The following is a 24,218-nucleotide window of genomic DNA, read 5'->3' on the forward strand; positions in this document are numbered from 1 at the left end:
AGCCTGCACCACAACTAATCGGCTCAAATCTGCAGGACGTCTCTGTACATCTTATCAGCCAGTGTGTGCTTCACGTCCCCCCGTTTTACCTCATCATCTCAGGCCTTGAACATTAATCGTAACTGCTCTTTCCAAGAACAATTTGAACATTAACCCTTTCTCGCAGTAAGACAGTGCCACCGATGGCGTCACCCGTCTGTTGAATTCTGAATGTTAGGGAGAAAGATTTTTCCACATACTGAAGATGAAGGATTTTTTCTCCTTGAGACTGAAATATAAAGGGAGAAAAATGGGAGGACTTGAGCCAGAGCTGAGAACAGGAGCAGAGAGACACAAGACAACCGGGCAGGTGAGTGTCTTCTCCTGGGTGTAGCTGTGGACATTTACATGACGGATTTGTGTACTATAATAATATGGTTCATAGGAAGAGAAGAAAGTCTTCAGATCGGCACCAAAACTCCAGCCATGGACATCAGACTGGTGGTCTTCTGTATTCTACTTGTGGCCGTGACTGGACATCCACACAAGAGACGGTGCCCAATATCTAGATATAAATCAGTATCTTCTGCAGACATCAAGATGATCAGAGAACTTCAAAATGAATATGTAAGGATGAAGATTGTCTTCTACTGAGAGGAGTCTGATTTACAGAAATGGGGGATTAGTAAAAAATCAGAATCCAATCCCATCTTATTTTTGCCATTATGTATGATATATGGTGGCCTTCTAGATAAAGGCAGATTAGAACCATTGTTGTACGTATATCCACTGGTCACATTTATATGGTTCCTGACATATTGTATAGTAGACTTCAGAAGTCCCATTTTTCGAATAAAGTCATTTCTATTAAACATATAATGTACAGGGGCGTAGCTATAGGGGGTGCAGAGGTAGCAGTCGCTACCGGGCCCAGGAGCCTGATGGGCCCCAAAGACCCTTGTGCCACATAAGAAGATATCAGTATTATAGAAAGACACCAGTATTATAAAAAGTGCATGCTGGTCAAGTTATAGCTCTGGCTGGAGGGAAGGGGTTAGGTCAAGAATTTTTTGCCGCAGGCAGCATGAAGGCTATGTGCTTCCCTAGCCACAAAACACTGAAGGAAGGGGGGGCCCAAGCTGAACCCTTGGACCAGGGCCCATGAGCCTTTAGCTACGCCCCTGATAATGTACATTACAAGATGTAAAGCTCCAACAATTACTGATCTCTTCCTCCACAGGAGAAGAAAAAGTGCACTAGAGCAACGAAATGCTGCAAAGGAATGATGAGACACAAGCCATCTGTATGTGACCTAGAGGTAAGTACATATCTAGCACTCTCTTCTCTAAACTCAGTCCAAGTTTGTCTATTCAACATCGTCTCTTCTGCAGTCCAGTGACCGTCTGATTCTGACATTGGAGCGAGTTACAATAACCACAGAGGTTCTGGCAAATCTGTCCACGTCTGCTGTGCCTGTCCCTGTATCACAGTCACTCATGATGTTCCTCAAGGTCAGGGATGATCTTCTGATCTGTGTAAGTCCATATGGTCCTCATGTTCATTGTTTGCATGGTTCATGCTTTGATGTTTGGGTTCTGGACCTATTGACCCATAACTTATCATCTTGTATTTCTTATGTTCAGAGGGAGTCACCAGGAAACAGTAAAACACCTTCTGAAGAGCTGAAGCCATGGCTGCACCATCTCCAGCACTTTGTGAAAGAGGTAAGAGTCCAATACTGACCTATAGATGTAACATTCACTAATACCATCATGTCCTCCATGGTGGAGCAGAGAAATGACCCTGGACTCATACAGTAGATGAGGTTCTTCTGATGACTAGAGGGCTTCACATTATAAAATGATCTGATTATCACTGAGAAGAAAGAACATAGATGGCAGATAGAGGAGATGACAAGAAAACAAGGAAAATTTGTAATTAATGGTGAATCTACGGCATGTCTATAGACACTTTAAACATCTTTTTTGTAGGCATCTCCACAATGTCTCCAGGACGCCGTGTTACTCAACCTTATCCCGCTAATGGTGGAAGATATTGGGTGTTTGGTTCATGGGATGTAACTACAAAGAAGCTTGAAGAAGATCTGCAAATCTAGAGGATGAGCTTCAATTTCCAAACTCAACTGAAGAATTTCACTTTTTTAAGTAACCCCCGCAACCCCATGGACATCTCTGATACATCAGTTAAAGGGGTTTTCTGATATTTTCATATCGATGGCCTATCTCCAGGATCCTATCAGATCGACGACTCCTGGCATCCCAGCCAATCAGCTGTTTGAAGAGGCTGTGGCGCTTTCCAGGCCTATAACATCGTGTTCATCGGTCACATGACCTATGCACGGCTCAGTCTCATTCAAGTGAATGGGAACAGCCTGCAATATCAAGCGTAGCCACTATACAAGGTATGGCGCTGTGCTTGGTGAGCTGTAAGAAGTCCACAGCGCTCAGCGGAGTGCTGCAGCCTTCTCAAAAAGCTAATTGGCAGAGGTGCAAGGAGTTGGACCCCCGTTGATCTGACATCTGATCACCAATATTAAACATCCAGAGAACCCCTTTTATTTTAAAGTACATGCACAAGTGGCATACAGTATCTCAAAAAAGTTAGTACACCCCTCACATTTAGTAAATATTTTATTCTATCTTTTCATGGGACAACCCTGAGGATCTGACACTTATACGAGTATACACTATACGTGTGTATTACTGTACAGCAGCGGCGGCATGAAGCGCACAGCGTCAAAGCAACCAATGACGCCGTGCGCTCCTGCTCTGAACAGGAATCCAGCCTGACACGGCCGTGTCAGTGTACAGCTTGTATAATGGTGTAAATTGGGTGTGCCCTCAATATAACTCAGCACACAGCCATTAATGTCTAAACCCTGGGCAACAAAAGTGAGTACACCCCTAAGGGAAAATGGCCAAATTGTGCTCAATTAGCCTTTTCCCCTCCCGAGTGTCATGTGACTCGTTAGTGTTACAAGGTCTCAGGTGTGAATGACGAGCAGGTGGGTTACATTTGGTGTTCTAACACTGGTCACTGGAAGTTCAACATGGCATTCTTGAAAAAGCACTCTCTGAGGATCTGAGCAGTGAAACGTACGACGGTCTGTATCTGACTATTATGTCAGTTTATATGCATATGATTTGTTGCTTTTACTCTATATTTTTCTGGGGCTCATACGCACTATGCACTTTACTTATTGTTGTGCCCAGTGTGACACAGTGAGAGGTTTGGTCTGGGAAAACAGGTATTTTCCTCCCAGCATGTGCTGCTGGGCTGATTTACAGCCAGGTGAGGTCAAATTCCGGACCGGATTTTAAATGCCGGGTCCGGGTTTTGGCAGCACCTGGCTGTCCTTAAATAGGCAGCTGGGCTCAGAAGCCATGTCTCTGTGTTGGGATCTGGGGGCCTTGTGGATGAAGGCTTGCTACCTGTTTGGCGTGAAAACAGGTTGGTGCTGCTATGGTCAAGGACTCTTTGAGGCAGAATTGCCGCATGGTGGGAATTACCACCAACACCGCAAGGTGACTTTTTGCTTGTTTATGACTGCTTGTTTTGCACTGAACAGTTTTGATCCAAAGAACTTGTTGTTGCCTCTATACCGCGTCCGCTAATCGTGTCTACCAGAGCGAGTCCCCACACCAGTCAATTAGATGATCGATTTGAATTTCCTTTTACAACCTGCCCACCTACTATATATATTTATTCACTACATGACCACTGGATCCTCCTTTTCTTTTTATGGTTATGCCGCTGTTGTGATTGATTTTATATGAAATTTCTTAGTAAATTAAAAAAGTTTTGTTAATCTGTATTTATTTGTCTTTCTTTGTGGGGTATTATGTTCTGATTGGTGTGTATATATATATAGAGGTGAAAGGGGTGGGGGTTCGAAGAACCACATGGAGTCAAGAGATAGGATATGAATCCGAACTTTAATGGAGAAGCCTTAACAGAAACGTTACTAGGGACAATCTCTATGTTGCTGACCTGCGGGGGTGGTCAGGGGGAAGGCTGGGAGGGGATAGGGGCCTGATTGCTTGTATTCTGTTGTTTTTCAAGAAAAATGTTTAATAAAAATTATCTGATAAAAAGAAAAAAGAAGGGTGGGGGGTCCGCCTGTCAGTGCTCAGACCATAGACAGCACACTGCATCAAATTGGTCTGCATGGCTGTCGTCCCAGAAGGAAGCCTCTTCTAAAGATGGTGCACAAGAACGCCTGGAGGGGCTGTGACTGTCACTATTCTAGAGGCACTGTGACTGTCACTATTCTAGAGGCACTGTGACTGTCACTATTCTGGAGGCGCTGTAACTGTCACTATTCTGGAGGCTCTGTGACTGTCACTATTCTGGAGGTACTGTGACTGTCACTATTCTGGAGGCGCTGTGACTGTCACTATTCTGGAGGCTCTGTGACTGTCACTATTCCGGAGGCACTGTGACTGTCACTATTCCGGAGGCAATGTGACTGTCACTATTCTGGAGGCTCTGTGACTGTCACTATTCTGGAGGTACTGTGACTGTCACTATTCTGGAGGCGCTGTGACTGTCACTATTCTGGAGGCGCTGTGACTGTCACTATTCTGGAAGCGCTGTGACTGTCACTATTCTGGAGGCGCTGTGACTGTCACTATTCTAGAGGTGCTGTGACTGTCACTATTCCAGAGGCGCTGTGACTGTCACTATTCTGGAGGCTCTGTCACTATTCTGGAGGCTCTGTCACTGTCACTATTCTGGAGGCGTTGTGACTGTCACTATTCTTGAAGCACCATGACGTTCACTATTCTGGAGGCGCTGTTACTATTCTGGAGGCACCGTGACTGTCACTATTCTGGAGGCGCCGTGACTGTCACTATTCTGGAGGCTCTGTGACTGTCACTATTCTGGAGGCACAGTGACTGTCACTATTCTGGAGGCACTGTGACTGTCACTATTCTGGAGGCACTGTGACTGTCACTATTCTGGAGGCGCTGTCACTATTCTGGAGGTGCTGTGACTGTCACTATTCTGGAGGCGCTGTCACTATTCTGGAGGCTCTGTGACTGTCACTATTCTGGAGGCACTGTGACTGACACTATTCTGGAGGCACTGTGACTGTCACTATTCTGGAGGCGCTGTGACTGTCACTATTCTGGAGGCGCTGTGACTGTCACTATTCTGGAGGCACTGTGACTGTCACTATTCTGGAGGTGCTGTGACTGTCACTATTCTGGAGGCGCCATGACTGTCACTATTCTGGAGGCGCTGTGGCTGTCACTATTCTGGAGGTGCTGTCACTATTCTGGAGGCTCTGTGACTGGCACTTTTCTGGAGGCACCGTGACTGTCACTATTCTGGAGGCACCGTGACTTTCACTATTCTGGAGGCGCTGTCACTATTCTGGAGGCACCGTGACTGTCAGTCTGTCGCTACTCTGGTGGCACAGTGACTGTCACTATTCTGGAGGCACCGTGACTGTCACTATTCTGGAGGTGCTGTGACTGTCACTATTCTGGAGGTGCTGTGACTGTCACTATTCTGGAGGCACTGTGACTGTCACTTTTCTGGAGGCTCTGTGACTGTCACTATTCTGGAGGCACCATGACTTTCACTATTCTGGAGGCGCTGTCACTATTCTGGAGGCACCGTGACTGTCACTATTCTGGAGGCGCCGTGACTGTCACTATTCTGGAGGCACTGTGACTGTCACTATTCTGGAGGCACTGTGACTGTCACTATTCTGGAGGCTCTGTGACTGTCACTATTCTGGAGGCGCTGTGACTGTCACTATTCTGGAGGCGCTGTGACTGTCACTATTCTGGAGGCGCTGTGACTGTCACTATTCTGGAGGCTCTGTGACTGTCACTATTCTGGAGGCTCTGTGGACTGTCACTATTCCGGAGGCACTGTCACTATTCTGGAGGCTCTGTGACTGTCACTATTCTGGAGGCGCTGTCACTATTCTGGAGGCGCTGTGACTGTCACTATTCAGGAGGCGCTGTGACTGTCACTATTCCGGAGGCGCTGTGACTGTCACTATTCCGGAGGCGCTGTGACTGTCACTATTCCGGAGGCGCTGTGACTGTCACTATTCCGGAGGCTCTGTGACTGTCACTATTCCGGAGGCGCTGTGACTGTCACTATTCTGGAGGCGCTGTGACTGTCACTATTCTGGAGGCGCTGTGACTGTCACTATTCTGGAGGCGCTGTGACTGTCACCATTCCGGAGGCGCTGTGACTGTCACTATTCTGGAGGCTCTGTGACTGTCACTATTCTGGAGGCACTGTGACTGTCACTATTCTGGAGGCGCTGTCACTATTCTGGAGGCGCTGTGACTGTCACTATTCTGGAGGCGCTGTGACTGTCACTATTCTGGAGGCGCTGTGACTGTCACTATTCTGGAGGCACTGTCACTATTCTGGAGGCGCTGTCACTATTCTGGAGGCGCTGTGACTGTCACTATTCTGGAGGCGCTGTCACTATTCTGGAGGCGCTGTGACTGTCACTATTCTGGAGGCTCTGTCACTATTCTGGAGGCGCTGTGACTGTCACTATTCTGGAGGCTCTGTCACTATTCTGGAGGCGCTGTCACTGTCACTATTCTGGAGGCTCTGTCACTATTCTGGAGGCGCTGTGACTGTCACTATTCTGGAAGCTCTGTCACTATTCTGGAGGTGCTGTCACTATTCTGGAGGTGCTGTGACTGTCACTATTCTGGAAGCTCTGTCACTATTCTGGAGGTGCTGTCACTATTCTGGAGGCGCTGTGACTGTCACTATTCTGGAGGCGCTGTCACTATTGTGGAGGCGCTGTGACTGTCACTATTCTGGAGGCGCTGTGACTGTCACTATTCTGGAGGCGCTGTGACTGTCACTATTCTGGAGGCGCTGTGACTGTCACTATTCTGGAGGCGCTGTGACTGTCACTATTCTGGAGGCGCTGTGACTGTCACTATTCTGGAGGCGCTGTGACTGTCACTATTCTGGAGGCGCTGTGACGGTCACTATTCTGGAGGCGCTGTGACTGTCACTATTCTGGAGGCTCTGTGACTGTCACTATTCCGGAGGCTCTGTCACTATTCTGGAGGCTCTGTGACTGTCACTATTCTGGAGGCGCTGTCACTATTCTGGAGGCGCTGTCACTATTCTGGAGGCGCTGTCACTATTCTGGAGGCGCTGTCACTATTCTGGAGGCTCTGTCACTATTCTGGAGGCGCTGTCACTATTCTGGAGGCGCTGTGACTGTCACTATTCTGGAGGCGCTGTCACTATTCTGGAGGCGCTGTGACTGTCACTATTCTGGAGGCGCTGTCACTATTCTGGAGGCTCTGTGACTGTCACTATTCCGGAGGCACTGTCACTATTCTGGAGGCTCTGTGACTGTCACTATTCTGGAGGCGCTGTCACTATTCTGGAGGCGCTGTCACTATTCTGGAGGCGCTGTCACTATTCTGGAGGCGCTGTGACTGTCACTATTCTGGAGGCGCTGTCACTATTCTGGAGGCGCTGTGACTGTCACTATTCTGGAGGCGCTGTCACTATTCTGGAGGCTCTGTGACTGTCACTATTCTGGAGGCTCTGTGACTGTCACTATTCCGGAGGCACTGTCACTATTCTGGAGGCTCTGTGACTGTCACTATTCTGGAGGCGCTGTCACTATTCTGGAGGCGCTGTCACTATTCTGGAGGCGCTGTGACTGTCACTATTCTGGAGGCGCTGTCACTATTCTGGAGGCTCTGTGACTGTCACTATTCTGGAGGCGCTGTGACTGTCACTATTCTGGAGGCGCTGTCACTATTCTGGAGGCGCTGTGTGTAACTGACAGAATAATGTCGTACCATACCTGGATGTAATAAAACAATGCATAAAGTTTCTAAATCACTAAGCTTCCGATAATCCAGCACATACTCCACTACCTAAGGGCTAAAATGTGGGAAATTCCAGACTATTAAACACAAGTGTTGGCACAGGAGTATATTATATCATTACCCGGAGGACATACTGCCGGACTATCAGGTAATGCACGTCACGTGGAAATATTTTTTCCCTTTTCGGTTGAACAGGATTACCAAACCATTGGGCCCCCGGGCTCAGCCCTCAGCCAGCGCCGTTTTATAACTGTGCAGCCGCTATGGCCAGCCGCTCCGCCACACACAACATGGCCGCCGCGCCCTGACATTGAGGCCGCCGCGTCTTTCAGGTTCTCACATACTGAGCCGCATTCTCCTCTCCTATTGGCTGTTCTCTGTCGGCGTTTGATTGGCTGTTTGCTCCCGCGGTTCCGATTGGTTGCCGTCACTTCCCCCGGTTTCCCTGGGATTGGCTCAGGCTGTCGCCTGCAGTGCCAGAAAGATGGCGGCCTCGCTGGTGCCTGCGTGCGGGAGGTCGGTGCGGTTACTGGTATCTAGCCGGGCACTGCTGGGAAACCGACAGCTGAGCAGCGAGCCGGGGGAGAGCGTGACCGGGGCTGTGCTGCAGGACAAGCTGCGGGGCCAGCAGAAGGTGAGAGGTAGAGAGTCACCTGTCACTGACCTGTCACCCTGTGACCTCCCCCTATAGACCTGGCACTGTCAGGGCCCCACGTGCTGCCCTTCACCTACAAATAGTGGGGTGTAAGGCGGAGACATACAGTGCACCCCCCACCATCACTTATACACACCTGTCACATGTGCACTCGGCAGCTGAAGACATCTGTGTTGGTCCCATGTTCATATGTGCCCTCACTACTGAGAAAAATGAGCCTCTAGGAGCAATGGGGGCGTTGCCATTACACCTAGAGGCTCTGCTCTCTCTGCAACTGCGGTGCCCTCTTCACTTTGATTGACGGGGCTGGGAGTGATCACATTTACACTGCCGGCCTTGTCAAAGTGCAGAGGGAGTGGCGGTTGCAGAGAGAGCAGAGCCTCTCGGTGTAACGGTAACGCCCATGTTGCTCCTGGAGGCTCATTTGCATATGGTAAAACATCATTTTTCTCAGCAATGCGGGCACATATGAACATGGGACCAACACGGATGTCTTCAGCTGCCAAGTGCACATGTAACAGGTCAGCCGGTGTCATGGGTACAGATCTGCTGACAGATGGGCTTTAAATAACACCGCTATACCAGGGTCAAATAATACCTCCACACTGAACCAGTATTACCAGTGACACCTCTAGACAAAGCCCTAACCATACCGCCACGACCACTGCCATTACCGCCACATAGCGACTCAGTAATACGATTAGACTAGCTGACACGGGCAGGATCGCAGCATAGCGGTGATCCCATAGAAATGAATGGGATTGCAGTGTCACGTGTGCAGCTTCTGCGCTCCCAGCAGAGGGGTCGCTGTGGTCGCACACACGTGACTCTCTGAGACCCTATCCATTTCTATGGGATGATCGTTGCGCTGTGATCCCAGCCGCCTCCATTGTAGACATACCCTTAGAGCAGGGATCAGCAACCTTCGGCACTCCAGCCGCTGTGAAACTACAACTCCCAGCATGCAAACTTACTCGGCTGTTCTTGTAACTCCTACAGAAGTGAAAGGAGGATTCTGGGAGTTGTAGTTTCAGGACAGCTGGAGTGCCGGAGGTTGAAGATCCCTGCCTTAGGCCTCTTGCACACGACCACATGGCTTTCTCTGTATTTTGCGGTCCGTTTTTCCATTTTTAGTTTTATTGTTTCAGTAGTGTCTCCGCCTCCGTTCTGTTTTTCTGTTTGGTTTCCGTTTGTGATCCGTTTTTTTACAGATCGCGAACGGAAGCATACAATAATGTTTAAACACTAAGTACACAAAAAAATTGGGCTGGGCATAACATTTTCAATAGATGGTTCCGCAAAAACGGAACGGATACGGAAGACATACGGAGTACATTCCGGGTTTTTTTGCGCAACCATTGACTTAAATGGAGCCACGGAACGTGATTTGCAGGCAATAATAGGACAAGTTCTATCTTTGAACAGAAATACGGATATATGGAATGCATACGGAGTACCTTCTTTTGTTTTTGCGGACTCATTGAAGTGAATGGTTCCGCATACAAACCGCAAAAAAACAGAAACGGAAATTATTTTTTTTTGTGTGCAAGAGGCCTTAGGGACGTGGCTTTGATGGATTGAAATTAAAACGTGTACGTTTTGTCCGAGTTTTGGATGTCGATGGACAGTCCGCAGGATCGGTAATCGATGGACTTGAGCGAATCGGGTCCGGACCGCTCTATTTGCTCTGTACCGCAGTAAAATGTATGGGCTCCACCGAGGCCGCCTTCTTCTCGCCACAAGTAACGCAAGATTCACTTAGTTTCGTGCCTGTGATGTCACAGTCCGGTTCTGCGCATAAATTACTGTTTTAAAATCCGAAGCTGAACTGAGGCACAAACCCGAGTTCGACTTCGGATTTTGAAACAGAAATTTATGCGCAGAACCGGACTGACGTCACAGGCACGAAACTAAGTGAATCGGGTTCGGGTAGAGCGGTCCGGATCTGATTCACTCAAGCCTAGTCATCAATATCTGATCGGGGGGGAGGGGTCCGACTCCCACCACCTCCCCCGATCAGCTGGCCAGTGATGTCACATTCATCTCTCACCTGGCATTCAAGGGCATCCTGGGCTGCAATACCAAGCACTGCCACTACACAATGGAAGGCGCTGTGCTTGGTGAGCGGTTGAATCTCTTGTCCCAGTGGTTTACACGTTATTGGGCCTGTTCACATCACAGATTGTCACTACGCTTAGCATGTACCGGTGTATGCCAGGAAAGCTCCGCACAGTTATGTCGCTGGGGGCTCCCGAGGTGCTGTCAGCTGGAGAAGGGGGGCATGGACTTCAGACGGCAGAGAGCGGCTGGACCCTAGGGCACCTCCATCACCAGGAGCCCCAGTGCCGGAGGCAACGCTCCCACCGTATGCCTATAGAAGGGGATACGTGCGTCTCTCCGTAGCAGGTAGATGTCGGAAGGACTCTTGACGTAGACCTCTAATGGAAGGCCCCGTAGTGTATTGCGGATCCGCGATACACCCGCCCGACACCCTCATAGAAATGCCTATTGCGGACAAGAATAGGACATGTTCTATTTTTTTTTTCACTGGAGCCGCGGACCGGAAGATCGGCGGAGGGCTTCGGAAATGCGGATGCGGACAGCACACTGAATGAATGGGTCCGCACAATTGCGGAACGGATGCGGATCCATTTGCGGACATGTGAATGGAGCCTTATGCGTTGGATTTCAGGAGGCCATTTTTTTTTTTTTTTCACAATTTTTAAACAGTTTCCAAATGTATTAAAAATGAAATAAAATCCTGGCGGGCAGATGACGGGAAAAACGCCCCTCTAATAAATGTAAGTATATGTACACTATGGGGCTAAGTTATCACGGATTTTCACTGCATGCGTGCGACTTTATCAACACCGCGTGCGCAAAAATATTAGTGCAAGTGGCGTTTCATCGCCTTCTTTTGCCCTGATGGCCACCCTTCTGTACATACTGGTGTGGTCCCCTCTCTTCACCCCATGCTTTCTACACCATTCACCCCCCCCCCCCCCACTCTTACTCCTGCCCCTCACTCATTTGGAAACGCCCCTGCTCCCCTATCACCGCCTCATACTGTTTCTTCAGCTGATCACCTCTCTCTCCACCCCGCAGACCTCTGAAGACCCCCAGAGTAACCCCGAATCAGAGGAACAGCAGAAGAAGCAGAAGGAAAACAAAGCCAGAGCTAAAAAGATCGTCCTGCGAGCGACTGGGGTTCTGGGCATCTTGGGGGGCGGCTTTATGGTGTATACATTTGGTGAGGACCCCCCATGTTGTGTACTGGGGGGAGGGGGGGGGTCTCGTGGGCATTGGGGGAGATGACTTGTCTCTTTCCTGGTCTTTCTGACATCTTGTCTATTCTGTTTGCAGGTAGCAGCTCAGTGGACGAGGAGGGGAATCAGGTAAAGATGCTGGAGTGGTCTGAACCTGCACGATGCACATAAAGGGGCTCTCTACCTGCACTCAATAAGTGGCAGCCATTACGGTGCACTTAGGGGTTGTCACCCGGCTTCCGCACTCAACATATAAGGCCTCATGAAAACGGCTGTGTTTTGCGGTCCGTAAAACATGGATCTGGCTGTGAACGTGCCGCCTCCAAACCTCCCGCCCATCTAGAGAAAAGTCCTATTCTTGTCCTCAAAACAGAGAAGAATCAGACATGTTCCATTTTTTGTGTTTCCGCGGAACGGACTTACGATACGGGCGGCAGATGGGTGTGCTGTCCGCATCTTTTGCAGCCCCATTGGGATGAATTGGTCCACAGAGACAGCACCATGAGATTTGGCTCCCCAGATAGGGATTAGGGGATAGAGGGGGGTCCCTGTGGGGGGAACGCCCCTTAGATTTATAAGCCGAGTAGTAACCTTCTGTATGTGAACCGTCATGGTTGCCATCAGTGGTTGTCTCCCTGCATCCACCAATGAGAACAGGAGAACTCAAAGAACTGGGGAAACCCACTTGTAGCACAACTGCAGTTCATTATATGTGCGCTAACCCCCAAATGTTCTCAATGTGCGTCCCTCGGGCAGTGTAATGGCGGCCATTTTTTCTGTAGGAAGATGATATTCATAGGATTGACCTAAAATATGGCTAATAACGGTTAGAAGTCTTGGATCAAGGCAGCTTCCCTTTCCAGCTGTTGCAAAACTACGACTCCCAACATGTAGGACAATAAAGGTTAGCCGTGTTTCTCCGGCAGGGGCATTTTAGATATAGTTCTGCGGGTTTGTGGTCTGTGTGGAATAGGCATGGTGCCGAATCTCCTTAAAGAGACCGGTCCCGTACGGAGAGTGGCAGGAAGTGCTCCATGGACAACGCTGCAGAGAGTGTTATCTCCCAAGAAGGAGAACCATCTCGCTAGCGCCACCTATTGGAAGTAGTTTCCTATGTGCATTGAGCCAGCCAGAGTCCTGCCCTGTACTAACGAGGGGCAAGCACCGCCCAAAACAGCTGTCTACGGATGGGTATCTCGCTTGTCAAATCCCAAGGCTTGTTGGAAAGTCGGATTTTGATTGGTAGGGAGCCACTTCCAGTAGATGGCGCTGGTGAGATGGTTCTCTTCCTTGGGAGATAGCTGTGTGGAGAAGCGTTTCAGCGGATGCACCACTAGGGGGCAGCGCTCCTCTGTGTAGAAGGTAGGCTCAGATTAGGCAGCGGCTTTTACATCTAGTCTTTTCCAGATGAAGCACGTGGTCTGTAACACGTATATCGCAGCACATACCAGGCTCTGCCTACGTACAAATCCTTCTCCTCTGCAGATGTAGATTTAATAGTCAGTATCTTATACTGTAGGTGGTGATGGGCACATGTATGATGTCCCACTAGGGGGCAGTCTTCCTATTCTTCATAATACATTACAGGCTAGCGTTGTCCGCTGAGTCACCAGTTTCCAGGAGGTCCTCTTATATTCTTATTACTCTAATCAGTTTCCGCCCGGTGTAGTCTGGACAAGTTATGTTATACTGTACACACAGTCACAGATGAAGTTGTCCTTGACCTTGGTTTTTTATTTTTTATTTTTTTTATTTGTTCCGATATAACGCAGAAACGACTTCCATGGCCGTCCAGCATCTTGTCCATAGTGACATCACTCGTGGAGGGTCATGGGATACAAGCATGTGATGCATCTTCCTGATCCTAGGAGGCCCGTGCGGTAGAGAATTTGACGGGCTGCTTTGTCACATGCATACTAACAGCGGGGCAGGGTCCGCTGCGCACCGCAGGGCCCTACGCCAAGCTTTTCGGTGCAACCCCCAACTCCTGAGCATGTATCGGCTAAAGGGGGAAGTGCACACAGAGCGGCCGTGTCACAAACTCCGGAGGAGGCTGGGGTGATGGTGGCGCACACATCAGCCATATAATGCAGCATGTAACCCCACTATCCAAGGAGCAGCCGATTGTCGGGAAGGAAGCGTGCCTTCCCGACAGCCGGCTGCTTGTTAAGTGGAAGTGAAGTGCTGCAGTTACATGCAGCGATCGCCTCCACAGTGTAAGGACGAGCGTTGGCTGTTGCTATCGCTTGTGCTCATAGTAAATCATTACTCTTGGGCAGCAGATCGCTGTTTAGACCGTCTGGAGGTGTCCACCCCTCCCATCATTTTGCTCGATCATTGGGTAATTCGCGGCACCTTTAGGGTACTTTCACACTAGCGTTATTCTTTTCCGGCACTGAGTTCCGTCAAAAGGGCTCAATGCCGGAAAAGAACTGATCAGGCATGTCCCCATGCATTCTGAATGGAGAGCAATCCGTTCAGGATGTCTTCAGTTCAGTCTTTTTGACTGATCAGGCAAAAGATAAAACCGCAGCAAGCTACGGTTTTATCTCCGGCGAAAAAAACTGAAGACTTGCCTGAATCCGGCATTTTTTCCCATAGGAATGTATTAGTCCCGGATCCTGCGCATGTGCAGACCGAAAAAAAAGGTGAAAAAAAATAAATGCTGGATCCGTTTTGCCGGATGACACCGGAAAGACGGATCCGGCATTTCAATGCATTTCTTAAATGATCAGACATTTGTAAGACGGATCAGGATCCTGATCAGTCTTACAGATGCCATCAGTTGGCATACGTTTTGCCGGATCCGGCAGGCACTCTGCCGCAAGTGTGAAAGTAGCCTTAGACGGGCAGATTATAGGGAATGAGCATTCGTAGGAACGATAATCGGGCAGCATGTTGGTCTGTGTAAATCCAGCTTAAGACCCCAGACCAGATACTAAAATTAAGACCTGTGGCCCCTGGACTATGGGAACTGGTGGAACGTGTGATCCGTGACCCCCTATAATTAGACCACTGCACCTGACTACATTAATGGTGATGTCAGTCTGGACAAGGGGCCCGGATAGTTCCCTTTATTAGTCACATACAAGTCAGGAAAGTGGGCTACCCCTGTAAGAGTGGCCCCATGGATTAGGATGATGGCTTATTTCCTAAACTACTATTATCCAGTCCAACATGTTACGGAGGAGGGGAGATCAGGTAATGAGCTCCTCTGAAGGTCCCCCATATGCTTGTTTGGATAAGCCAAGGGAGATGAGCAGCTGTCAGGAACCTAGCGCCGCTTATGTATAGGGAAATTAAGGACCGGACAGAATCATGTCCAACCTGCCTGATCTTTACTGTTGGCTGTCTCCATAAACCCTGGACCCCCACCTTTCCCATAGTATGTACCTATGGTGCCAGGAGCATTAAAATTCTGGTGGCTTGACCATGTAACAAGCATGCACATGGGTATGCGTACACTGCTCTCCCCGCCAGCAGTTTTCAGGGGTCAGATCTGTTGGGGGCCATCGTCTCTGCCGTTTACTGAGAGGTTAGAGGAGCGTCGGGCTGATCCCCGTAGACATGAGATGTCAGTACACGCAGTATATGTGGGATCAGCAGCTCTGATCGATGGCCGGGTTCTTCATGTCCTTCGGAATCTCACTGAAGACTGAAGTGATTGGGTTCCACCTTACAAATGAGTATGGGAGGAAATCTGAGGGACGCGGGTCACTGAGGGTCCTGCATGAACCTGCGGGTGCAGAGCTGGTGTTTGCGGTCCCTACGCCACATAAGACTACAGCATACAACTCTACAGGTCACATTGGGGGTTATTACATGTGGTAGATGAGGATTTCACTGGGTCTGTGCGATAATGATATGGGAGCTCACATGTAGCCCCTCCACGATGAGTTAATTGGTAAAAATCTGATCAGCAGCGAGACTTTGGGTGTCGTGGCCCTTTATATATTAGAGGCATGTTAACCCTTTTTACTTTGGCCTGTGTGCAATTTGTTCCCAGGCTTGTATGGGCTTTAGTGTGGGAATATCACACACCATGTATAATGGGGCCCACTTTACAGTCAGGTGACAAGTGTGTCCCTCCCTGACGCGGGGACTTGTGCCACCGGCCCCGCAGCTTCCTCTCGCTCCTCTTTGAAGCAGGGGGAGGATGTCGGACAGAAGGCATAAAGCCCCATTTACAGTTATTAGGAAGGGTATGTGAAGAGGAAGCTCCGAGCATCTTTCCCACGCTTTGAAGACTGTACTGCACTGAGGTATAATCTGGATAGAAAAACACTGGTAGCAGTGGTAGTACAGCCCCCCTTCCCATCCAGCGACTCCCCTGTAGGGTATATCCCCATAAAGTCAACCTGTCGCCCACCCCTTCTGTCAAATTGGTAGAAATTCTCATATATGAGTTTGGGAAAGCTGGGTGACATATTGGTGCCTCTACAGCCCAACTTTCTGAGGCTACTTTCACATCTGCGTTTTTGCTGTCCGGTCTTGAGATCCAGCAGGGGATCGCAAAACGCTTCCGTTATAATAGTACAACCGGCTGCATCCGTTCATGGTATGGAAGTGCAACGCAGATGTGAAAGCAGCCTTCCTAAGTTGCTGTATAACTAGGGCTGCTTTACCACTTAAAGGGGATGCGTCTAGGATATGCCGCTAATGTGGGATTGGTGTGGGGCCCCCTCTAGGACCTGTACCAGTCTCCAAAATGAGCAGAGAGCAGCCCTGCATGTGTGGCCACCCTCCATTAATTTCTATAGGAGGGCCGAAAATAGCCGAGCTCCGTAGAAAGGAATAGAGCGGTGGCTGCTCGCTCACGGGGCGCTCCGCCGAAATTTTTATGGGACTTCGGAAAATAGCCGAGCACACTTCTCGCTTGGCTGCATTTAGAACTGCCATAGAAATGAATAGAGAGCACACAAGGCTTGCACGGTCCTCTCCTTCACTTTCGGAGGCCGTTCTTCTAGAGATGGGTGCGGGTCCCTGACATTGGTGGCATATCCTAGCGATGAGATGTAATGAAAGCTGACAACTTGTATAGAAGCAGTAGTTGTCACCCATATGCAGATAAGGATGGCGTTTCGCACCACTTGCCATGAAGAGGGTCTAGTTTAAGGGTAAGGTCTTTGGGGCGTATGGGAACAGCAGTCGTCAGTCTGTGACATGCAGCAGGTCTGTCTGTCTGTCGCCCACCCTTTAATCTCTGGCTTCCTGTTGACACCTCGGCATCCTCTCCTGGCCTTTGATATGCACAGGGTATCACCTTGTTGTGACCGCCACACTTGTCGCCCCTTTCGGGCACACTCCTAGGTGTCTCTGGGCTTTGATGTTTACTGTGGGTTTAGCAGCACACTTCTCCATTGTTCCCGCCATCAGGTCTTCTGCATAATTGTGCCTGTTGTTTATAGGACCAAATGTGCGTCGCCCATCGAGACAAGCCTATACTGTGGGGTAAAAGACACAGACTGCCTACAGATGTTTCCCCTAGTCGGACCCCGAACCTCAGCTATTCAAAGCTACAGCCATGTCCTTCATTATTCATACACTAGCAGTTAATAGGTCCATATAAATGTGAAGTGTGCGCCATTTCTACGCTACTATAGGGTCCCGGACGGCCTCTGTTCTGTATAATATGTGGATGTCCGCCTGGCCGCCCCCTTTAACGTCTCTCCTTATCTTTTCCAGATCCCCGATGAGTTTGACAATGGTGAGTACACGGAACTTCTGTTATAAGCGCATTACATTAGAGGGGTTGGAATAGGGTGAAAGGATGGCTTCCGGAGAACGCTGACCAGAGCCATAGTGACACGTGGATTTCAGTGCTACTTCATACAGTCCTAGAGGTCTGACCCCCCCCCCCCCCCCCCCCGAATCTGACATTAAGGCCTTATCTGTTTTGCTGTCAAATTGCGGATCTGCAAAATAAGGAAGCAGGTTGTGTGCATCCCCCAATTTTCACAGGACCCACTTTAAAAGAAAAAGCCTATTCTTGTCCACAAAATAGGACAGGTTCTATGATTTGCAGGCGGATGACATCCATATACTGTCTTTTTATTTGTCGACCCATAGAAATTACGGAGTCCGTGTGCGATCAGCAAAAAATGCAGATTGGACACGGACCAGAAATACGGTCATGTGCATGAGGCCTAAAGGTTGTCTTCCAAAAACAGCTCCTCCCCCGTCCACAGCAAGTCTGTTCCATTCGGGTGGGTGGACAGGTATGGCGCTCTTTAAGTAAGAAAGCGGCAATGATTTTCTTTTCCTGGACAACTCCTTTAAAGGGGTTTTCTGGGACTTTGTTAGGCCTTCAGTATCTATCGGTGAGGTCAGACTCTTGGCACCCCAGCAGATTGAAATGGCACCCCCTTGATTCTTTACCAGACATGGTGCAGGGTTCACCTGACTGCGCTGCACTACCAGATACAGGCAATGGACAGGGATGTGTTCTGGAGGCTGCCGTGCTTTGTCATCCCATGCAACCCCTTTTAACCGGTCGTCATCATCCCTCTTACAGATCCTCCAGTTCTACAACAGTTTAAAAGGACGTACAAATACTTTAAAGACTATCGGCAGGTAAGTTACCCCTCGCTGAACCCCCTCATGACATATTATTTTACCCACCCATGTCATGGCCTAGCAACCTTACACACTTCAGCTGCTGTGAAAGTACAACTCCCAGCATGCTCCGAAAGCAAGCGCGCACGCTGCCGTAGTGCTGGAAAGGTTGCTGACCCCCGACTGTCTTTGTTCTTTCCATTTCATAGATGATCATAGAACCCACAAGCCCCAAATTGCTGCCAGATCCATTGAAAGAGCCGTATTACCAGCCGCCATACACGCTGGTACTGGAGCTGAAAAATGTCCTGCTGCATCCCGAGTGGTCGGTAAGTCTTCTCCACCAGTTACCTTGTCAGGTCCGTTGTCCTCTGCATGTGCCACACCAGGCTGTAATTTTGCTCTGAGGGGAGCGTTCCTGCATCACGCATTAATATTATGTCGCAATGTCCATCCAGACATTTGTGGCATAACCCCAGTCCGATGGGTGCGGGTCTCAACTCTATGATCTGCTCCTATCTAGAAAACAAGGCCATGTCATGCAATGCCTTGAATGTAGAGGACGCCGCACACGCGCAGCTCTCTCCATTCACTTCTATGGGACTTCCGGAAATAACCAAGTCTTGGCTATTTTCAGGAGCTTCATAGAACTGAATGGAGAGAACAGCGCATGCGTGGACTTCTGTCCATTCACGGCGGTGCCAGATAGGGTCCCTTTTTTTTTTTTTTTTAGATGGATGTGGGTCCCACCTCTGGGCATCACCCCTATCGGATGTTTATGGCATGGCCTGTTAATATGGCAAGTGTCCAAACGGAACAGCCCCCTTTTAACTCCTGGCCATTTAACCCCTCAGGTGCCACATGTAATACTGTCTGTTCCCCTGTAAGCCCATCAGTGCTGCCATGACATGATCGCAGAATGCCAACTGACTGCCATGGCAGCTGGGAGACTAACAACGGCCCCCAAGTCTTTCCATGTGTTGGAGCCAGTGCAAGGGCTGTATTACATTATGCGATCAGGCAGGCGATTGTCGGAAAGAAAGCGTTCCTTCCTAGTAATTGCCTGTTTGGAGGAGACTGCTGCAATATATTACGTGCAGTGATCTCCTCCACAGTACTAATGCCATCGCTCATCCCCATACTGTTATTAGACACCACGATCTTCCGCTGGCAAACAATTGATTTCTAAACCTGCCGAAAGATTCCAATTACCCAACGAACGAGAGTTTGCTCGCTCATCGGGTAATCAGCGGCAGTGTTATACAGGCAGATCACCGCTAACCAGCGTTCCTACGAGCGCTCGTTAGCGATGATAGGCCCGACAATCGCCTGATGTAATACAGGCTAAATACTGACACACATAATACACCGCTATACAACTGTCACCAGTTCATGAGCTGGTATTACACCTCAGCACGGTACAAGTGAAGGATGTAATACCGGACATGGTCGTTAGAACAGCGTTGTGTGTCCTTGTGACCCTCTGGTGTTCTCTGCTCTCAGTTAGAAACAGGATGGAGGTTCAGGAAGCGGTCCGGCATCGACAACTTGTTCCAGCAGCTGGCGCCTCTGTACGAGATTGTTATATTTACCTCTGAAACTGGCATGGTAAGTGTGCGCCTTGTTCTGCTGTCTTTCTCGCTCATGCACATGAACATATATATATATTTTTTCCATATTTGTTCCGTTTTTATTTATTTTTTTTGCAGCCCGGATGCGGAACCATTGACTTCAATTGGTCCGCAAAAAAAACAGCTATTACTCCATGTGCATTCTGTGTCTGCAAAAATATAGAACACGTCCTATTATTGTCCGCACTATGGATAATTATAGGACTGTTTCGTAAAATGCGGAACGCACACGGCCGGTATCTGTGTTTTGCGTATCCGCAATCTGCGGACCGCTGTCTTGTCCAGAAAACTGCGCACATTTTATTTTGTATAACATTTTATGCAAAATTTGCTTTGTTTTCCAGACTGCATTCCCTCTCATCGACAGCTTGGACCCTCACGGCTTTGTATCGTACCGGCTTTTTCGTGACGCCACCCGGTACTCAGATGGACACCATGTAAAGGTACAACTACCTTGTATCATTCGTTTATATACTGACAACCTGTCCTGCCTTTTTTAATGAAGGATCAATTCAGCATCCTGCTGATCGCCGCTGTATTGTGGGAGCTCTGTGGTTCCCGGTCACAGGACTGGCTGCAGATGAAACGCATACGGATTCCAGGAGGGTGTGAATGGAGCAGAAGACGAGAAGCGGAGCGGTGCGTGTTGACCTATTGTGGTTCTGTTTACAGGACATCTCGTGTCTGAACAGGGACCCCTCACGTGTTGTAATTGTAGATTGCAAAAGAGAAGCCTTTAAACTGCAGCCATACAACGGCCTCGCCATAAAGTCCTGGGACGGAAGCTCTGAGGACCGGGCGCTTTACGACCTCACCACCTTCCTGAAAAGTGAGTGTTGCACCAACTTGAACCTTCCTATAAAGTGATGACCATGATGTAGGCTTGTGTCTAGTACATTGTAGGGCCCCAGTCTCGCTCTATATATTGGCACTAACCTATTCCACAGTCTCATTGGAGCCCACAGACACACAATAGGGCCAGTTTCATAGGAAGCCAGTTGCCTCCTTTTCATGTTTTAGAGTGCGGTCCAGAGGAGAACATACAAGTTCTAGATTGATGGTGGCCCTGGTCAGATTCAGACCCAGGCCTACAAGATGCCATGGTGCGTAGTTATACAAGGGCAAGAGCATTGGGGCTTTTGTAGATGCGTTACCCTCAAAAATGAAAGTATTCTCCCTGCTGGGGGCTGATAAGCTCAGAAATCTACTATATTATCAAGGCCAAAATGGAGGTTGACTCCATATCCTAATTAGGCACAGGAAACACCATCTATATTCACATGTCACCTCTGGGACCCACACCTATCTCAAGAACGGCGCTCCACCTCCTTGTGGCTGTGAATGGACAGATGCGCCACGTGGATCCCTCCATTCACGTCTGTGGGAATTCCAAAGACGGCTGGCCGTGATTTCTTCATGAGGTTTTGTTTGGATCCATTCACTTCAGAATGCAGCCTTCTCCAGGTGGCCGGCTTGGTTTCCCTCCAGTGTTCTCTGGTAATGACAGCGATGTCTCCAGTGTGTAGCTGACTGGTTCACTATAAACCCCCATCATTTCTCCCCCCCCTCCTGCAGCCATTGCCACGAGCGGTGTAAGCGATGTCCGCACCGTCCTGGAGAATTACTCCCTGGAGGAAGATCCCTTAGAAGCTTTTAAACGACGACAGAGCCAACTGGAGCAGGTACAGTGCGGCCATGGTGTATGTGAGGGGGTGCATCGCCTAGAGAAAACCTATCTAACTATAGGGGCCGACCAGTACGGATTAACCCATCAGCTACTAAATGGTAGAGAGGGGGGCACATTTGAACATCTGTTGCAGACCCAGTCTTAGAGGTTCAGAAGGTTAGTTGACGTGATAATAATCCAGCACGGAGGACGCAGCCACGACTTGCCTGGTCTACCTCCCGTGCAGGGGCGGACTGGGAACAAAAAACTAAAAGTGGCCCCATTTTGTCGGCACGTCCAAATTAACAGAAGGCCGGGCAACACGAGTAGGCGGAATCAACCATGCCATAGTGCAAAATACCATCCCAGCAGAACCAAATAACACAGTGTAGCACAATATAACGCCCCAAAAGCTGCTCCTCTGTGGTGGCCGTCAACAGCTGCCATCTTTTGTCTTCCTCCTCCAGTTGTCTATGGAGCAGGAGGTGAGATGTGGGCCTCAGCAGATGAATTCAGGATGACATGTGCGGTCGCTGGCCGGGTACATGAGTACCTGATTCTTACAGCTTTAATTACCACTGAGAGCTCATTATGTACCCGGTCAGTGGCAGAGAGGACGGCTGGGGCGACCCCCCCCCCCCCGAGGCATCGGCCCACCGGGAGATTTCCCTGTAAGGTCTATGGCGAATCCACCCCTGCTACCTTGTGACATCAGGCGCCAGAGATCTGTCTGATGTGCTTTAGGGTCCTCTTGTTATGGAATATAATGGACACTTGCTTGTCACTGTCGGAGAGACAACCCCCAGTATGCATTCTATGATTGAAACTATTTGCAGCAAAAACCTGAAACCGTCAGGAATTCCTCTAAGTCTATCATACATAAGCCTTAATTAAAGGGAACCTGTCACCAGGATTTTGTGTATAGAGCTGAGGATATGGGTTGCTAGATGGCCACTAGCACATCCGCAATACCCAGTCCCCATAGCTCTGTGTGCTTTTATTGTTTAAAAAAAAATGATTTGATACATATGCAAATTAACCTGAGATGAGTCCTGTATGTGAGATGAGTCAGGGACAGGACTCATCTCAGGTTAATTTGCATATGTATCAAATTGTTTTTTTTAAACAATAAAAGCACACAGAGCTATGGGGACTGGGTATTGCGGATGTGCTAGCGGCCATCTAGCAACCCATGTCCTCAGCTCTATACACAAAATCCCGGTGACAGGTTCCCTGTTTACATTCCTATCATGTGAGCCCACTCCTCCCACTACTATGGAGGGTATATAATGTGAAGCCCCCACCTAATAAATTAGACTTATGCTTTGACCGTATCTAGATTGTCAGTGTTATTTCTCTCGCCGTGCATGCACGCAGTGTATCAACCTACCTGACCATTGATCAGAACCAGGATGCCGGGCAATATGTCTGCTCCGATCAGCTGTGTGCAGGTCGATTGGCGCTCATTTAAAGGGGTTGTCTCACAGACCGAGTGACTATTACATACTGCGTATTGTGGGCAGCACTTCAGTCCCAGCAGATAGGATTGGCCTGTAGTGGCCGGCTTATGCCTTGTGCACTGTATATCTATCACTTTCTATTCTCCCCGCAGGAGGAGCAGCAGAGGTTGGCAGAACTTTCCCAGCTCAGTAAACGACAGCCCATGTCATTAGGTTCTATCGCCGGACGGTTTTGGCCTCGCTCTAAGCAACAGTGACCTCAACATCGCCCCCTTTTGGCTACACAAGACAGACAAGTCTGAAGCGGCCCCGCCATCCCTGTGTATATATAGAGGGGACGTAGTCGTCTTTCCATTGGACATGTGTTTGCATCGTGTGAATATATAAATAAACCTTTTTGTAGACTTACCCGGTCACGGTCATTATTCCAATCCTGTGCCCATGTATTGTACGCAGCACTGTGCCGCCTACGTGGCTGCATCGCCCACTAGCTGTGGCGGTGTACAGCCCTGTAGCTATTGGTGGCTGCTGTCATATGACATACCTGTAACAACCTGATAATGGGGGCTGCAGAATGCGATTGTCCCTCACTCGCCAGTCATTTGGATAGAAACATTGCTCACTGCTTATGCCTGGCAAGTGACAGGTTAACAAATGGTCATAGTAAACCAAGATGCACTGGTCTCAGAGTAGCTCCTGAGAGTCCTCGTGATAGGTCATCAAAATGAGATCGGCGGGGGTCCAACACAAGGGTCCCCGCCGATCAGCTGTTAGAACAGGCTGGGCACTCCGTGAGCACCGTGGCCTCTTCCTAGGCCATGTGACATCGCCATACATAGGTCACATGGCCTAGTTGCAGCTCCGTCCCATTGAAGTCAACGGGGCTGAGCTGCAATACCAAACACAGCCACTATACAAGGTACAGCACTGTGCTTGGAAAGCGGCTGCACCCCCAGAGCTCCGGCAGGGTTTTCAGGACCGGGACCTCTGCTGATGACCTGTACTGAGGATAGGTTATCATTATCTATGTCTGGATAACTCCTTTAAGACCATGGGGAAATGTATCAAACAGGAAAGGAAAACCGGCTTAGTTGCCCATACCAACCAATCCATGTCCGCCTTTCATTCTTCAGAGCCC

The 24,218-nt window shown here is 49.2% G+C and overlaps 2 protein-coding genes across 3 annotated transcripts; both read left to right on the plus strand.

Moving 5' to 3' along the window:
* The first annotated feature begins 465 nt into the window (after positions 1 to 465).
* On the plus strand, positions 466 to 2,060 carry LOC120978149 (interferon lambda-3-like). Its single transcript, XM_040406375.1, has 5 exons — positions 466 to 606; positions 1,220 to 1,297; positions 1,371 to 1,514; positions 1,623 to 1,703; positions 1,971 to 2,060. Exons 1-5 carry the CDS (start codon positions 466 to 468, stop codon positions 2,058 to 2,060), a joined length of 534 nt encoding a protein of 177 aa, XP_040262309.1.
* A 6,238-nt stretch (positions 2,061 to 8,298) lies between these two features.
* TIMM50 (translocase of inner mitochondrial membrane 50) lies at positions 8,299 to 23,488 on the plus strand. 2 transcript variants are annotated; one of them, XM_040405344.1, is made up of 11 exons: positions 8,299 to 8,481; positions 11,608 to 11,752; positions 11,866 to 11,897; positions 17,454 to 17,475; positions 18,283 to 18,341; positions 18,533 to 18,652; positions 19,827 to 19,931; positions 20,299 to 20,397; positions 20,627 to 20,783; positions 21,530 to 21,636; positions 23,233 to 23,488. In XM_040405344.1, exons 1-11 carry the CDS (start codon positions 8,332 to 8,334, stop codon positions 23,335 to 23,337), a joined length of 1,101 nt encoding a protein of 366 aa, XP_040261278.1. In that variant the 5' UTR covers positions 8,299 to 8,331; the 3' UTR covers positions 23,338 to 23,488. The 2 variants fall into 2 exon arrangements, with proteins under 2 accessions (XP_040261278.1, XP_040261279.1); XM_040405345.1 differs by having other exon boundaries at positions 8,335 to 8,488.
* The last annotated feature ends 730 nt before the right edge of the window (positions 23,489 to 24,218 follow it).

Source organism: Bufo bufo, chromosome 8, assembly GCF_905171765.1.
Source record: "Bufo bufo chromosome 8, aBufBuf1.1, whole genome shotgun sequence".
Taxonomy (NCBI): Eukaryota; Metazoa; Chordata; class Amphibia; order Anura; family Bufonidae; genus Bufo; species Bufo bufo.